The 17633-nt window shown below is 31.6% G+C and overlaps 1 protein-coding gene across 1 annotated transcript; it reads right to left on the bottom strand.

Moving 5' to 3' along the window:
• Positions 1-1018: 1018 nt before the first annotated feature.
• LOC123563629 (homeobox protein unc-4 homolog) lies at positions 1019-9645 on the bottom strand. Its single transcript, XM_045356530.2, has 3 exons — positions 8985-9645; positions 6271-6443; positions 1019-1957 (listed from the first exon to the last, which is right to left on the bottom strand). Exons 1-3 carry the CDS (start codon positions 9274-9276, stop codon positions 1418-1420), a joined length of 1005 nt encoding a protein of 334 aa, XP_045212465.2. The 5' UTR covers positions 9277-9645; the 3' UTR covers positions 1019-1417.
• Positions 9646-17633: the final 7988 nt, after the last annotated feature.

Raw genomic sequence — 17633 nt, 5'->3', positions numbered from 1 at the left:
TGGCACTGGAGTTTAAAGGGATTGCATATGCACAAATACCCTCCGTCATTGTAAATAAAAGTAATCTGCACAAGGTTAATCGCTGACATTTGCAGTTGTGACAAAAAGCACGATAATTGAAACATTCGTAAAAGTCTAACAAACCATTTAGATTGATCTTATTCTTCCAGATTCTGAACAGGGGGTTGAGCTTAAAGTTTGTAGAGGTTTGTTTCTTACTACGCGAGAAACACGAAACATTGAAACCCATACATATAACCTTTTTTAAGTATTACCATACTTCTCATGATTGGAGCATATTAAGATTATCAAAAGAATAAAACACCAAATGAATTATGAGAATACTGTTCCAATGAAAATTGAAAATCAAATGACTGGATGAATACTAAGCTAGCTACATGCATGATTTATTCATAATAACTAAAATAAATTACCGAACTATATACATATTATTGTGATTGATATTGTCCTCGATTTTTCCTTTGACCTAATAAAGACTTTTTCGTTCGATATAAGAAACGATATATAATTTTTAATAGCTTTTTTGTAATTAGCTCTACGTAAATTTATATTGAGCATCATGAAAACCAACATAGTGGTATGCGACCAGCAGGATCCAGACCACTGGCATCGGCATTGTCAGTTCATGTTTCGAATATTTCTCATTCCAATAGGCTTTAAAAGCGAACAGCATGATCCTGACCAATGCGGATGCAGTGTTGATCCATGTGCGCATACACTATGTTGGTTTTCTCATGGCACGGCTCATATATTAAACTATCAGTTTGTATTAACATCAAACGTAAATGTATTTGAAATTTATACAAGTTTGTTGGAAAGTATATCTCAATATAGTGTTGATGATTTTTGTATTCTTATGGACTACAATGATTTATTAGGTTTATTGTAAGGGACTATGGTTTTTGAAAACCTGGTTATCAGTCGTATTAATGTCCACCTGCAGGCAGATCACTGCTAGATACATGGTGATATTCTCTGGTACCAAATTAACACAAGATTAATCAAAACAATTTTATTTTAATCAGTAACAATTTCAAATACCAAGAAATAAATAGTCTAAATATCCCCAAAAAATTTTACAACAACTACAGAGGTTTATATTTCAATACGTGTACATGTGATTGAAGTAAACCACTATATTTAATAAACCATCTGCTAAAATAGTTGATAGATATAACTAAGTACACAGTTTTAAATGGCATATATAGAATTTGTAAGGTTTTATCTAAACGTAGTTAAAAGTACGATATTCTAAATCGTCTCGAAATATGTGCTTATTTAAATAGATATGAACAATTCTTCGTGTACCCGTACAACTATAAAATATCAACCTCTCCATCGCCAAGTTTTATTAAATATTGTATCATTTAAATTAATATTAATCCTGCTACGATGACTATAGCATCATACTATTAATGTCAGCACTTACAGACCTTGTATTAATGTTCTCTGAACAATCACTCCTTAACCCGTCATTCACTTCCCTCACTTCAGGATTATCAGACCTTTTCTCCAGCAAACTGTCTATACTAAATGGATTTTTCCGTCGCGGCGTTTCTACTGAATGTTTTTGTTCAGAACTATTTTTTGCTGTTTCACAATCATTAAGTTCACCCGCATTGTCAGAAGGAATAAGATCAGTAGGCTTGCTTTCAGTCTCTGGATTACGTTTGTTTGCATCACAGCTACTACTGGAGGTACTTGAATAACTGCTCATGCTGCTAAATAGTTTCTTCTTTTCTTCCAACTTTCTTACTCTTTCCTCTTGTTTCTTTCTTTTGCGTTCCATCTTTTCCCTATCTCTTCGTTTAATTTCTTCCTCACTGAGTGGTTCGCCACTGCATGTCTGAGGATGTGCATTGTGTGCTGGTCTTCCTGGCCCTTTCCTTGTATGTTCATGCTTTCTCCATTTAGCACGTCGATTTTGAAACCAAACCTGAAATTGATTAGAATATTATGTCGGTATATGGGTATATGATAATGAATAATCCGATAGCCTTAACTTTACTGTCAGCTAAGAACTTTAATACCAAAACGATAACCTATATAATTTCAAAATAAAGCTGTATCAGGTTTAATCATTGTCTTTAGCGTCTTGGTCTCCATTATTTTAAGCTGCAACTCTGTTTTGACACTAGATGTACAAGACCATAGATTATATTATGTGTGCTATTCTGTCCGTATCTAATGGATGAAGAGGTATTGTTTCCGCTCACACGGACATAAAGTCGAACATATACAGAATAGTTGCCTGATTGGTAAACAGATTTGCTTCATGTCCTTACTGAATTCACGTACTGGAATGTACTTGATATCTTTACTGACAAGCATTATGGTACGTGAATGGTTTTGAGGCATGCGCTTAAAGAGTGTCTACCCTTTAATTAACGGGTCCTTAATGGTGTTTGGCGCGTGCTAGGGCTAGTAATTATATACACCAATAATACGTAACTTGTAATTCAGTGCATGGAAAGAATATGGAATACCCAACATTTATCTTTAAAACTAATGGAATCACAATTGAAAATGTGCAAAAGTAATTGGATAAATATAGTGTAATTCATATTTTATCACATAGTGTGTAAATTATATTGCGTTAAATAGATTGGAGATAAAATAAATATGTTTCTGTTAAATCAATATAAGTACAAATGCTATAACTTTATTTCGTTTGCCTTGCCGTAATTGATTTCCATAATGCAGAATATCTGGAACAATTATTTTCCAAATTTTAATATAATAACTTGATTTCGTAGCCTTTGATTTTTTGTTATTTTTCACTATCATTATCGTTAAAAAAAGAGTGAAAAGAGGCGATGAGAATATATCTGATGTAGACAACATTCCGTTTTGACAAAGACGTTCTTTTTGATTGAAATTAATTGAAATATTGCATAATTTACTGCGTGTCGCCAATTGCAGAAACTGAGTATCTTAATTGGATCGAAAGTCAGTTCAAATGTGTGATAATTCATTACGTCGGTGTTGAATGATGGATTCTCCATGAAATTATTCAGATCGTTTTCGGTAATGAACATCATAATATTATTCAAAATACAAAGCAATAATAGATTTGATTTTTTTTTCTTCAAATTTTCATCATTCTTTACCTAATTAGTAAACAATGGCAACAAGTTCAAGGAAACGCCAAGCAATTAAAATAGTGTATGAAATTCGACTTTATTTCTTTAGAAAACAAGACAGGACCAAACACTTTCTATTATATTTCGGTAAATAAATCAATTTGCAACAAAATCAAAAAGAAACAATGTAAGTCTACTAAATGTTAAATGTTTAACTTGTTCTATACTGAAAATATTTTGTATTACAAAAGCATTTTTTATCCAAAAAAAAAAAAAAAAGTAGCGATATTTTTAGTTCCAAACTATTAAAATTGTAACGTGTTATTTCTGTATCTGTATCAATAATGTTTTTGTTTTGCGAAACGACTTTATTTTATTTAATTATTTTGTTCGTTGTACATCATATAATTATACGTCAATGACTTATTAGTTTTAATAAATTTAAGAAATAAAGCATGAACTGCGTTGCAAGAAATCACTTAATTTTTGTATTAAGAAATATAACATACTTTTAGAAGAAGGTATCAACTAATTAATGCCTCAGTTAAGGTAAGCGTTATTTTAAAAAAGAAGAAAAATTTACCTAATACTGGATTATTTGAAAAGAGGCTGCAAAATAACACCATTCTCTATATTTTAATGGGTTTATTGTTAAAATCTTCATTTACGATTAATAGGTATACTGACAGATTGACTGGTTTGAATATGAAAAATCATCTGTGACCTGATTTTTGTAACACTATTGAGGTAGTTTACAATGAAGTCAAACCATACACATTATGTTTTTGCTTAAATTGAATGTTGTATTTTTTCTTTCTTTCCCGCAAGTAATTACAGGGTAAGAGGAGGGATGTGTCTACCGGCACGTGTCTTTGCTTTTAAATACATACCTTAAGAGTTTTCAAACATCAAAGTCAGGGGTAAATTGTTCACTTAATTAAAATAGTTCTTCTTTAAATGCGTTTAAGCAATTTAATTAATAGTAGCTGAAAGCGACATACTGAGTTATTCATTCAAACTAAAGGTTTAATTGTACTTCACATATTTTTGTGAAAAAAAAAAGAGTTCTATTTTAAAATGATTACTATGCGTAACTTCTGTCTTAAAGTGTTTTAAAATTGTATAATTGTGATTAACAGTTATTGTTTTTTTACAGCAAGAAGCATGTTTTTTAATATTCTGATAATATACTTAATTTGCTGGTATCTAAATTGAATTGAACATTAACGAGCTTTTGTGTTTTTTTTTTATGCATTTAGGCAATTTCCTGTGTGTTATTTCAAGTTATTAGACGAAATCAGTCTGTAAAATACATTTCAAAATTATAAATGATTGGTAGACTTGTTTTTACGACTGTAGTGTAGGTTTTTGTTTAGCGAAGTAAAGAAGTCGTATAGAGTAATGTCATCATATTTCGAGTAATGTTGCGAATATAATATACTTTAGGTATTTTTATAGAAAAACTATTGTAATGTTACAAAGAAATTTAATCCAAGTTAAAGATAAATTTTAATCATTAAACCGATAGCAACTGAAACAAACCATTTGGAAAAAGTGCCTTAAACCTTTTGCAAGACGTAACTTATACAACTAGTACCAATGATACGTCGGAGCAAAGAGTTAAACATAAAAAAAAAAAGACGAAATAGCGTTTTGTAATTGTAAATGTAATTTAATGTGAGGCTTCCTTTCTTAAAGAATAGATGAAAAAACAACAAAATAAATGGACAAGAGAAAGGATCAAAGTTGTGTTTCGACAATGAGCGCTTTCGGATACCATTTAGAATGGTTTGTGTAAAGCTTGGCATGATATTGGCTTCTTACAAGCAATACAAATAGAATCATACTTAACAGTACTAAATAGTAATAAATAGTACCAACTACAATAAACAAATCATTCATACGATTAGTAACTTTTGTACATGCAATATCTATATATAGAAAAAGACTTTTATAAATATTTCATTTCCATTGCTATTAGGTTATATGACTATCACCGTTGTATTTTGTGATATAATATTATTATTAACCGCCATGGATAACAGGCTCTTCTCATCCATTACTTTTCTTGAAACTTATTTGTGACCGTAATATTACAATATTTTATTCTACGTCCGACAATGGACACTGATATTTCTGTCATTTATAAGAATATTACTCGTTCATAAGTGTGACAGTTTAAAACGTGTATAATATCACAATTTTATTGCCTGAGTATATTAGTTATATATATTTTCATACACAAGCAGTATTCAATACATGCGTCAATATCGACCAAGTTAAATTTCAACATGTTTTTAATGAATAATTTACAACATCTTGACAATATTTAATGGGAATAAGGGAGCATCGCTTATTTAATAAAAAGTTTCCATTTAATTAGTCACATATGGGAATTTTAATAGTATTGTCTATCATCGACTGAGTCCATAAATGTAAATGAAGACATGAGCTTAGAAGATAAATTTATGAAATGTTCATCAAAGGATTTGATAAATAATGAAAATGACGGCTAATCAATTTAAGAAATATGGAAATGCAATAATCTATTTTGAAGACGGGTGGTGATTGTTTGTTTAAAATATGCATATTAGATGATTCATAATTTCAATAATTTACGGTTTTGAAATCACAGGTAATAAAGTCATTGCCAGTATTATTGATACAAAGTAATAAAGTCATTCCAACAGTCGTTTTTCTAGTATTTAGAAAATCTTTTTTTTAAATAAGCAAAACGCCTCGGACACAGACTGGTTGTTTTTAATTGTATTGAAAGATCCTGTATGGAATGTTAAAAGTTTCCCTGATATTGGTCTCAGTGTTTTTGTATTATCGTCTTTTGGTATTATGATGTCCAATCAATGTGTGTGGATAATAGAGTTCCTTTAAAGCCAGTGCTAAGAGACGTGAGTAGAGTTTCATCTCAAACTGATTGATTCAAACCAAGTCTGCTGTCAGTTTGATTTTTTTTTCAATGTATCAAAATTGATCTCCTCATTTATCTGATTTCAAACGTTCACCTTTTTGTTTCCTGGATTCTTCACAATTACGTACTGCATTTGTTGTTGCCCTTGAAATTTTTGTTTCAAGTAGATTGTACCAGCAATTCTTACAAAGAATTTATTCTACGGAAATTTAGGAAAATTCCCTATATTTCTATCTTTACCTGTACTCTTGATTCTACAAGGTCCAGTCTCATGGCTATGGCCTCCCTCATGAACACATCCGGGTAATGACTACTCTGGAACGACCTCTCGAGCTCCTCTAATTGCCAGCTAGTGAAGTTTGTCCGTGTTCGACGGCGTTTTCCTGATTTATCATCTCTTTCATCATAAATATCTGAATTAAAAAATATAAATAAAGTATACAAACATGTACATGGACCTTAAAATAGCAAAGAAAACTGAAGTCGTATAATCAAAATAGCTGGAAAAAGCTCGTTTAGGAAACATGTAATTATGTACACATATACTGTACATAATAATGCACGTGCTTGTACTTCGTACAAACGGAAGTAATTTGGTTTGCATGATAAAAATAATGTTAATAATGATAACAATAATAAACTAAATTTAAAGGGTATACAAAGATGATTACTTTAAAATGGCTGAGAAAATCGAATTCGTACTCTCGCGGATAGTTGAAAGAAATGAATATGGAATATATACATATTTCTTTTGAAAGTGTATAAATTTTCTATACTCAAAGCATCGAATAAAATGAAATGCAAATTTAATAACTATTTAAATTTGTATCACAGGATAAGTATTTAACTTCGTGCCACATGATAAGTATTTAAATTTTAACCACAGAAAAAAAAGATTGTATTCAAAGTGCCATGGTACTCGTCATAAATTTTCTAAATTTAAAGCAATTTGGAATATAATATACAGGGATGAAGCCATAAGTAATATAGATCAAAATCTGCGGTAAAATTACCAAAAAAAAAAAAAGAATACCAAATTGGTGAAATTTTTTAGTATGAATGTAATTACGACAGAGGAAGTAAGTGACTTTTGTTTACGAATATATAGCACAGTAGCATGCATGCAGACATTCCGTTTAGATTAAAGAAAATTTTTGAATAGGGCATACAGAAGAAGAAATTAATGTTTTCAATTGCAATATGAAAATTATACAATTGTCTGTGCAGGAAATTTATAATTACGATTAACTTTGCGATCAGTCAATGCAGAAGGGCGACATTATTTATTTATAATAATCATAAAAACTGTACATCATTTTACCACAACGTTGAAACAGATACAATTTGAATAAAACACGTTTTAAGTGTAATTAAGCAGAAACATTTGATTTCCTAATTGTGGTCTCTTATTCAAATATTTCAATATAATAATGATACCAATTAATTGCAGGCAGAAATTCTTTATTCGTTTGATCCAAATTTCATTGAATTATTTATTTAGTAAAAAAGGACTGACACTGGATATTCAATTAAAATCCATAAGGGTATATATCCACTTCACTCATGACATTAAACTATACTTTCAACTCCAATATGGTGACACGTAAATTGATGAAAATTGAAATATAATTCATATTATTTGAAATAAGTCAATATTTACTGAAATGATATCTTTATTGAAATTATTTAATGAATGGTTTGTCCCAAGTTCTTTTAAATTGGTTATTTATTATTGATTATGTTAAGTAAAGCGTAAAACTTACATGTGTCAGTTTTTAAAAAATATGATATGAACAAACACATAATTATTAACAAAAGATGCACATATGCTTGCTACGTTTACAGTGGCCGTTAGAGCAGCGTTTATTTCTATGTTTACATTAAATTATTACGATACATAGTATATAAAGATTAATTCTGAATAAATGCTACATTATTAGTTATTGATCATATTATTACAGTGTAATGAATCATACTGTGCAGTTTTGATATATTTGCATAAATAAAGATGTTGCTCCTAAACGGTACGGTTTGAATTTAATAAAAAGCAAGACACTATTACCTGCATGGTCTGTTCATTTGAGGATAATAAGTAGTTCTGGGATAAGGTTCGTTTAAGAAAAAAAAATAACTGTTCATTACCAAGTTTTTGTGGTGCACTCACTATCATACAAAGTTGATCAAAGAGCTGTTCGCGCTGGGGTAAAATGACATGTTTTGTGCTGTTGCATGCTTCCGGAGAAGCCACGCCTACATCTTAATCAAGAAAAAGAAGTTCCTGTTCTTGTTCACAGACATTATTTCACACATGAAAGGAAGCAGAATAAAATCACTTCTTATTAGGAATATTAATATATGATAAATTGTAAAGTCGTATTAATAGAAATAGTAACACTCTTAATTTATTTATCTACTTAATTATGAATGTTTGTTTTAACATTGCTGTTTTGCATGATTATTTATCTATTTATTTATTTATTTATTTATTTGTTTGTTTGTTTGAACTTATTGGTTTTTACGATAAAACAGTTTTGCCCACACGTAAGAATTAATTTCATAGTATAAATAGCTCTATAAATATTCAATTAATCCCAGTTAAGTGATCTGTAAGGTAATTCATTCTATTTTCTCCTTTCATATTTCATTTTCAAATATGATTTAAATGTATCATTCACAGCTATTTTATTAACAAAAGGCATATTCCAGTCTTCCTTATACCTGGAAACATTAATTTTGATTATATATTTGTACTGAATATTCTTAAGATATCTTTGTCAACAGCCTGGCTTAATTTTAATTATAACCTGCTCTTTGCGGGTTATATATATTATTTTAGTGAATATTTAAGAACTGTTATTAATATGGTAATTCAATTCAAGTTTGCTTTAGTTGATTGTTTTTTACTTGACAATTTACTATCAAGAGAAAAATATTATTATAGCGTTTGTTCTTACCTTGCTCATGTTGTCGTGTTCCTAAATCAACAAGATGGTCGGTTTTCGGAGACAAATCCGGAACGTTTCGGTTACCACAAAAGCCATTTGCTGCAATATCTCCATTTGAAACCAATGAACTAAGAGTATTTAAATATCCGGCATGATACTGTTGGTTCTTGCTGAGAGACAGTTGTGCTATCGCAAGAGGATCCAACAAGTGAGAATATCCAGCTAGAGGATGAAGATATCTCAACTGCTGAAGTCCATAGTTAAACCTTTGTTGTTGCAAGAAGCCAAGTGGATTTGTCATTATCAGCAGAAATATTACAACATATATTTAATGCAAAAATACTAACGTATATTATAAAAAATACTTGCAATAATACGGAGAAATTTTCAAATGATATTTGAATAAAATTAAACGTTTTCTTTTATTTTACTGTCCATCATCAATCATAAATAACATCTCATATCTTGATTTGTTACTTTTTCCACGATTCACGTTCTCATGGTGTTGTGAACACTTTCTACTATCCTTAAATGGCGATATTTACTATATCAACATTTATAAAAGCTATATTATCCATATCATATAAGTTGTCATTAAATCAAGCAACCACATTAGTTATTTAGTTTTATTTGCATTCAGCTCGAGTTGTTGAAATTGACAGTTGTCATTTGGTGCTACACAAAAGGGAAAAATTCGATACTAGAAATCTTCATTCAAACACACGTCGTTAATAGTACTCCAGCCAATCAGTGATCAGATCTACTGAAATGGCAATGCCTTCCCTTTATTCAAATCACATTAAGGGGCTTTTAGAACATGTGTTACCAGCCATTGTATTAAATTGAGGGAATATAATGAAAGTTATTTGAAAACAGTAAATTATCTTTATAAAATTATTGTACAGAGAAACATGGTATCTTACAAGCAAATATTTTATATTACATCAATAGAAATGAGTACAGCCGCTTAACATCAAACAGAAAAAAAGAGGGAAGCGGCAAACATTGCATGATATTCATTGAAATATAGTAAGGCAATGGTAGCTGTTATAATTTGAATTCATTGAAAACGTATTATTTAAATTTAGTTTTAATTGTTCATGATTTATCGACAAAACATGTGCTATCAACGTCAATCTTAAAATGCCTTCACTGTTGATAGAATCACGACGAACATAAAGGCAAATGCAAAGCAAAATGTACATGTCATGATTAAATTAATGCCAAATTAAAAAAATTAAATCTACACGAAGAGTGTTTTATCTCACTCCGGGAAGAAGATGAAAGATAGTAATTCTGTTTATAAAGTTATAGCATAATATTTACTCTTCGTAAGTCTTTCTAAAGCTATACCAAATACAGTGCAATGCTGTGCATTTTCTCTGACAGATCTTGGCAGTACTTGTGTAGTTAAACAAACGTCATCATAGTGTCAGCTCCGATCCCTATTGGAAGCCAAATATGCTTTTTATTCACGATCATCAGCATACCCTGCAATTACAAGGAAGTCCTAAAAGGAAAACACATAGAAAAATCTTGTAACTCAGTATTTTATATTTCTAGGTCCTTTGCCTCAGTATTTCAGAATAACAGAGTTCCACTTATGCCAATGCTTGGGGTGTGTAGGTGATGTTGCAAATCTTATTAACTGTCATGATCAGACTCAATCTTACCAATGCTTGTTTTTTGTTGTTGTTGCTGTTTTTTTGCTATTCTTTTCTTCCAAAAATCTTTAAGAAGGCATTATATATGTAGCTCTTTGTTGATCAAAAACAGTTTAACGAGCCAGATATTCTTTACTGTTAATTTACTTCCTTTCAAACAAATACAATTGTATGACAGTATATGCTCACTTGAAAATATTTTTAAAAAATGCCAGCCTTGTACGATAGTGTGTCATTGAACTAGCGCGATAACTACAACCAAACCATCGCATATACAGATAAATGGCCACCATCATATTAATCACAAATGGGATGAGATGTTAGGCAACAGTTAAAAGTTATTGTATTGCTTAATGTTCTTCACCTGCCATTTACATACATTTTCCTTTGTTAATATGAAACATATGTCCATTTGTACCATTTTTGTTTCTAAAATCACTTTAGACACACAATAAGTTCAAGAAGAGACTGGTAGATTTATAGCCACATATGTCCATTTCCTTGGTACATTAATGTATGTTATAATTTTGTATATTTCAAGATTTATCTTGAGCAGATAATTGAGCCGCGCCATGAGAAAACCAACATATTGGCTTTGCGACCAGCATGGATCCAGACCAGCCTGCGCATCCGCGCAGTCTGGTCAGGATCTATGCTGTTCGCTGACGGTTTCTCTAATTGCAATAGGCTTTGAAAGCGAACAGCATGGATCCTGACCAGACTGCGCGGATGCGCAGGCTGGTCTAGATCCATGCTGGTCGCAGACCCACTATGTTGATTTTCTCATGGCACGGCTCATATGAATAAAGAAAGTACTTCATCCAAGCCTCAGACCATTTTATTTTCTTTATTTACTCTCCTCTCAAATGATAGATTTTTTTCTTTTTTACACGATTTTTTTCTTGCTATTTATTACGATTACGGTATTTTATGATTTATCTAGCGATGATTTATTTATACCTTCCTGTTACTTTGGAACATGGTTGGATTAGGATTGAGGGCTTGTGCACACCTAAACGGTTTTAACATCTCAGAGGTAGTCTTGCCACTAACCATTCGATGGCAGTGTCCCGCTCTTCTCCATTTTTTTCCTTGCTGCCTAACTGTTAATATTTTCTATGTGTTTTATGTAAATGCTGATTATTAAACTAATTCATACATGAAGTGCTGTAAAAGTTTTGGTTTGGATTGGTGGCTTTCTTGGAACGTAGCTTTTCCTGTTGTAGTTTTATACTAACTGCTTAAAGTATGTACGACTTTGTTACATTCAGTATATTCTAGATATGAGCCGTGCCATAGGAAAACCAACATAGTGGGTTTGCGACCAGCATGGATCCAGACCAGCCTGCGCATCCGCGCAGTCTGGTCAGGATCCATGCTGTTCGCTAACAGGTTCTCTAATTGCAATAGGCTTTGGAAGCGAACAGCAAGGATCCTGACCAGACTGCGCGGGTGCGCAGGCTGGTCTGGATCCATGCTGGTCGCAAACCCACTATGTTGATTTTCTCATGGCACGGCTCAATTATCTTTCACTACTTCATATCATACTAATACTTACAAAATGTGTATTGAAATTAAAACTGGTGTTCAACTATGTATTTGACCATTTAAATGTTTTGATATTAACTTTCCTTGCTGGTCATGTGAGATTAAATAGTTTTACAAAATTTACTACAAGTTGTATTGCAAAAAGGCAAAGTCAATTTATTTTTAGTTTTGGCGTAGTAACTTCGTTCATGAAAACAACTATACAGGTTGTACAGCGGCATACCACTTGGGTAATGAAGGTATTAATATTTGTTTCCACGAACAAATATTAGCTTCTAGTTTCTCCTTCTTGTACGTTAGACGGAAATATATTCAGATATTCAGCGTGGTGTGTGTTAAGATACTTAAATATTTTGATGTTTCACTCACATGCATTTAACACCAAACAAAGTTAATTTGAGGAATTGAATGACCACCCTTGTTTTTGCATTTCTTTATATTATGCAGCCCTATGGATTTGTCTCAACTATGTATTAAATGTGCACCAGAATTCGGCCATTGGTAATGACAATTGTGAAACAAATATGTAAATAAGTAGATGGAGATGGATCTATTCTAATGAGGCTACTGTACTGATTACAGACTAGATGAATTTATTAAGTCATTGTTCATCCACAGATTATCGGAACGTTTATATAACTCTCAGCATTTTCTCTCGCTCTTTCAGATGAGCCACTAACACTTCTAATTCTGTTAGACAATTTTTGTTCAAAGTACCATTCCAAGGTCTTTTATGACAGAGAAAGGAATTGCTTCTTTTTAACCAGTAAATAGGTAACTATTGTCGGCCCAAAACTCTTCAACAATACATGAACATGTCAATATGAACAACACCTTTTAAATAAGTACTCTTTGTCTAACGAGACTATCGGTCATACGTACACAGATTCTGACCTGTGAGAGATAATATGTTTGAGCACACTGAATGCAAATATTACGGAATTATTATGTATGGATACACAGATTGATCCACTTTGAAGAGCCTCCGTGAGTAGGTTATGACTGAGTCACTTTTCTTTCACCACTGCGGGGTTGAATCTTCGCTTTGGTTGTAGCATTCCTTCATGTGAGGAAGTCACCCAGCTTGCATACGTGCTGAAATAATGCCTGGAGAGACACATGGTCTACATCAAGACACCAAAGCTGGAAATTCGCCTTATGAGCTATAACTATGCCAGCCAACAAAAGTCGATTTTTAAAAAGTATGCATGGTGCTGAGAATTTGGCTTTCGTGCTTCCCACACGTTTTACTTGATACGTCCATTTGCCGCAGTAAAACAAACGTACACAAATAATTTGCTCATTTTCTTTACATGTGTTATTACAGAGTATAGTTAAAAACGATCAAATCTTTTGGGTGTTAACTTTACTATTAGTTTACAGAACGTCTCGGGCCATTTGCTAAATCTATTAAAGGATTAAAGGCAGAAATTAAATCAAAATTATGAATCAAATTTGTCGAAAACTTTTTTGAAGACATCGGAGATGTAAACGGTAATTTGATAATTATGTATTTATTAACTTAATGATTCTTGTAATACATCGGTATCAATAAATCATTCTAATTCCCTTTAAAGTCATTTTACGTTAGTTAGAAATGCGTGTTTCGCTTTTTATTCAACATAATCTTTTAATAACTTAAAGGTAAATGACAGTTAATGCAGAAATCAAATTAACAAAAATTTCTCATCCACATCACAGTCATTATCGGTAACTGCTTTTATGTTGATGATACATCTCAGTCATGTGTGTTATTAAACCAGTGCTTGCAAATGTCTGTAATCTCCTCTGATACGTTGTTTATACTTGTATGGTAAGCCAGCCAACAGCTTTATTACTCAGGTAGTCGTGCATCGACTAAGAAGCAGAAACGACCGTTGCAAGGGTTAAACATTTTTATCAATTCACATCAACGAAGACTCACTTTTTAATATTTCAAAACCATTTATTAAACTTCAATCTACCATCAAAAATGAAATAAAGCAGAAATTGAAGAAAGAATAGATACAGCGAATTCACTAAAGCTTTCTGCAAACAGAACATTGTTTGAGAATATACATCGTTTTATAGTACCAGTGCTTTGAAAGGTAAGTAAGAAAGATTGTAAACAAAACTGAACGGGTCAGCAAATCAAAATTTAAAATTGGAGACATGCTTGATACTGTTATGACTGAAATGGTACCTTAATAAGTCGTGCCATTGTATCAGCAAGAACATGTTATTTTAGAATATGTCCAGACATTAGTCACGTCCTCAATATCGGATTTTTGAATTATTTCTTTACATAAAACTTTACTAATCATGTTTGCTGATACAATTTTTGATAATTAACACTTGCTATATATGAAAAGATTGCCCCCAGAAAACCATCTTTTTGGCATGAATTTAATTATAAATGACATGTTTTAAGACAGCCGGTCCAAATATACCATCAAACCCCAGCTGGTGACATTATTCACAGGTATTCTCCAATATTTGTATAACTACTCCACTTGAGCAGTAAGTGAGATTTACCGGTAACTTCTTTTGTCTTTTGGAGTATCTCAAGGTTTGTCATCCACTTTGTCATCCACTTGTGTACCATTCTATAATAAATAGAGGTCACGCCCCATATACAACAACTCTTTCTAACCGCAACAAATTGGTTAAATTTGATATCATTATTTACGGGAGGTTGTTTGATTTCTTTGGTCTCTGTCTTTGAATGAGCTATGCTTACAATATCTGCCAACTGCATTCATTGCTTTTAATCTGCTAATGTTAAGGTCATAATATAATAAACGAATGTAGCAGATTCTGTGTTAATCCTTGATTTTTTAATATTTTTTGGAACTGTTGTCTTTTGTAGAATTTAATTCTTATGACCTGAACACATTTTAAATGGCAACACTTTTTTCTACTAGTGCACGGATGAAAAGTAGGATTATGATAATATTACATCTTAAAATATAATACTTACAATAAGCTCAGATGTGTTGGTTTGAAGACCAATTACTTGATTATTGTCTCTCTCATGTCTTCAAGTTACTTGAGTAATTTTATAATATCCCAAGTACAGTAAGAGACATTCACATGTAAACTGTTGTGTCATTTTGTTCCATAAGTATTACGACACAACTTAGACAGCATTTAGTGTCCGCATGTGCAGCTGTTTTTAAATTGCCTTTTAAACTAAACTTTATACAGTCTTTTTGTAGCTTTATTTTTATCTTTATATGTTATTATGTTTACATGAATTTTACATTCAAATGAATTAAGTTAATAATACGATTCATGTAATAAATTTCTGACGATAGCATTAATAAAGTGATAATATGGCCTCGAATGCAACTAAAAGTCTCAATCATTTGTTGACACATGAAATAGAGGGGCGTGATGCCTGGTTCCGTTACAAATTAGCCATCAGTGTCTGATAATTAACTTGAAGAAGGTATAAGCGTCAGCTTCACTTGTAATAAGGCCTTGCTAATGAGGTGGCAAAGAAGTGGTCATAAATACTGGAGTTACCTGCAGTGTTTTGGACATTTCGTGCTGAGCTTAACGAGACTTTATTGCTATAACATACGGACATAGTATCAAATTTAAGCCATACATTTGTTCTGTTAGTTTCGATAGATATTAAGTAAAAGAAAAATATAATAGAACTTGTCGTTTTATCCGTTCTTAATCAAGCATTATATCTAGGAATATGTAAGAATACTATAATTTATAAATATTATAATTTGCAAAACATGATGAAAAAGGAAAAACAAATAATACACTATATTAAGAAATAAAAGGCTTTCTACGCATTCTATTGTTGTCGGGAGTGTTTTTCAGCTAATTTACAAATAAGGTATTGACTAGCATTAACTCAATTTTAAATATTGAATACATTACTTTGACAAAACCAGACCACCCCCGCATCACTACTTGTAAATTACCATTTGAACAACAGACAGCTTAGCGCGGAAATTATACGTTTAAATCACGAAAAACAAACATACAAAAACAATTTAATCCCTTAATTCAAGAAAAGTTCAAACGTAAAATGTAGACGATGATGCGATAGCAATTTATTTACGATGGGATAAACTGATGATAATTTTATTTATGTTGATGACACTGTCATACCCTTCATTGCCTCTAGATATGACGAAATGAGATTTAAAGATATTTAATGTTTTTAAAAACTACTGGGATGTATTGCATTTACTCGGAGGTTGATTTGTTAATATTTTTATACAAGCATAATCGTCCGGTCCCAATCATAAAATCACAACATGTTCGCGTGTAATATCGTGTCACCACTCTCCTCATTACAAGGCTTATGTAATAAGATAGGTACGAGTAATACTGTAACTACAGACCTTACTCCTCTTGTTAGATATACCAATATGTGGAAAGGATTTGAAACTTGTACAAATCGAGGGGTGAATGCGTAAGAGTTCTAAGTGCTTCTTTATTTATATGCGCATTCACCCCTCGAAATGTATTTGTATATATGATTGCATATTGTAGATCAGAAACTGTAAAGTTTAGAGTCTAATGAAATAATCTATTTTTCTTCTGTAACAAAGAAACTTTTGAAAATGAGTACAATAAAGTATAGTTATATTTACAGTCATATCAGCAAGATGTTGCCTCAGAACTGATAAAGTTATCGTTTTCATTTCTTGTGAAAACTTTACAGACCAGTTTCTTGGAGTGGCATTACAATTAAGAAAAATAAACATATGTGTAGTACTTCGTATTTCACCATGTCCTCATTGTCTTCATTGTACTTTCTTGTTAGAGTGCTCAGCTAGCCCTGTTTAATATGGCAAAATATGTAACCGGTATTGGTATTTCATAAATAAATATGTTATTGCTGTTATTGGCATTTGTCAACACCGTAATTATTATGTTTTAAAATTTTGATGCGTGTCACCTTATGATTTTGAAGTGTGTTTAAATTTAAATAACTGTTTCAAAACTTGTTGCTCCCGGGTCTTGGATTTGACTTTCTTGGTATCAACTGGTATCAAGTCCGTTAAGCGTTGTGTTTCAACACACTAAATAGCTGTTCTTTTTTATTTCATATAAAATTGACATGTAACTAATGGCTGCAGCACACATCAGGACCCATTTTAAATGTCTGTAACTTACATTTTCTTGAAGAATATTGTCAGTGATGAATAGAAATCGGAAGAAAAATGGGGGTCATGTTTGATACAAGAAAAATATTTTCAGTCAAACACACAAACTGCAAAATCAGCTAAAAATGAGACTCCAAATTGTAGTGGTGGTGTATGATCTAAGTTTCCGTGACAAATTCTGTCATAGTATTATTTCATAATGAAAATGCTACCTGCATATATCTGTCATGTTTCAGCAAAACAAATTGCAATGAAAATAAAAAAAAATATCTCTACAAAGCAAAGAAATTGAGGACTATTTGCATCTATTATGCTAGTCCCCTTTTTTT

This window comes from Mercenaria mercenaria, chromosome 2 (genome assembly GCF_021730395.1).
Source record: "Mercenaria mercenaria strain notata chromosome 2, MADL_Memer_1, whole genome shotgun sequence".
NCBI lineage: Eukaryota > Metazoa > Mollusca > Bivalvia > Venerida > Veneridae > Mercenaria > Mercenaria mercenaria.
The sequence above is the reverse complement of the archived record's forward strand: the minus strand, read 5'-3'. Positions and strand labels throughout refer to the sequence as shown.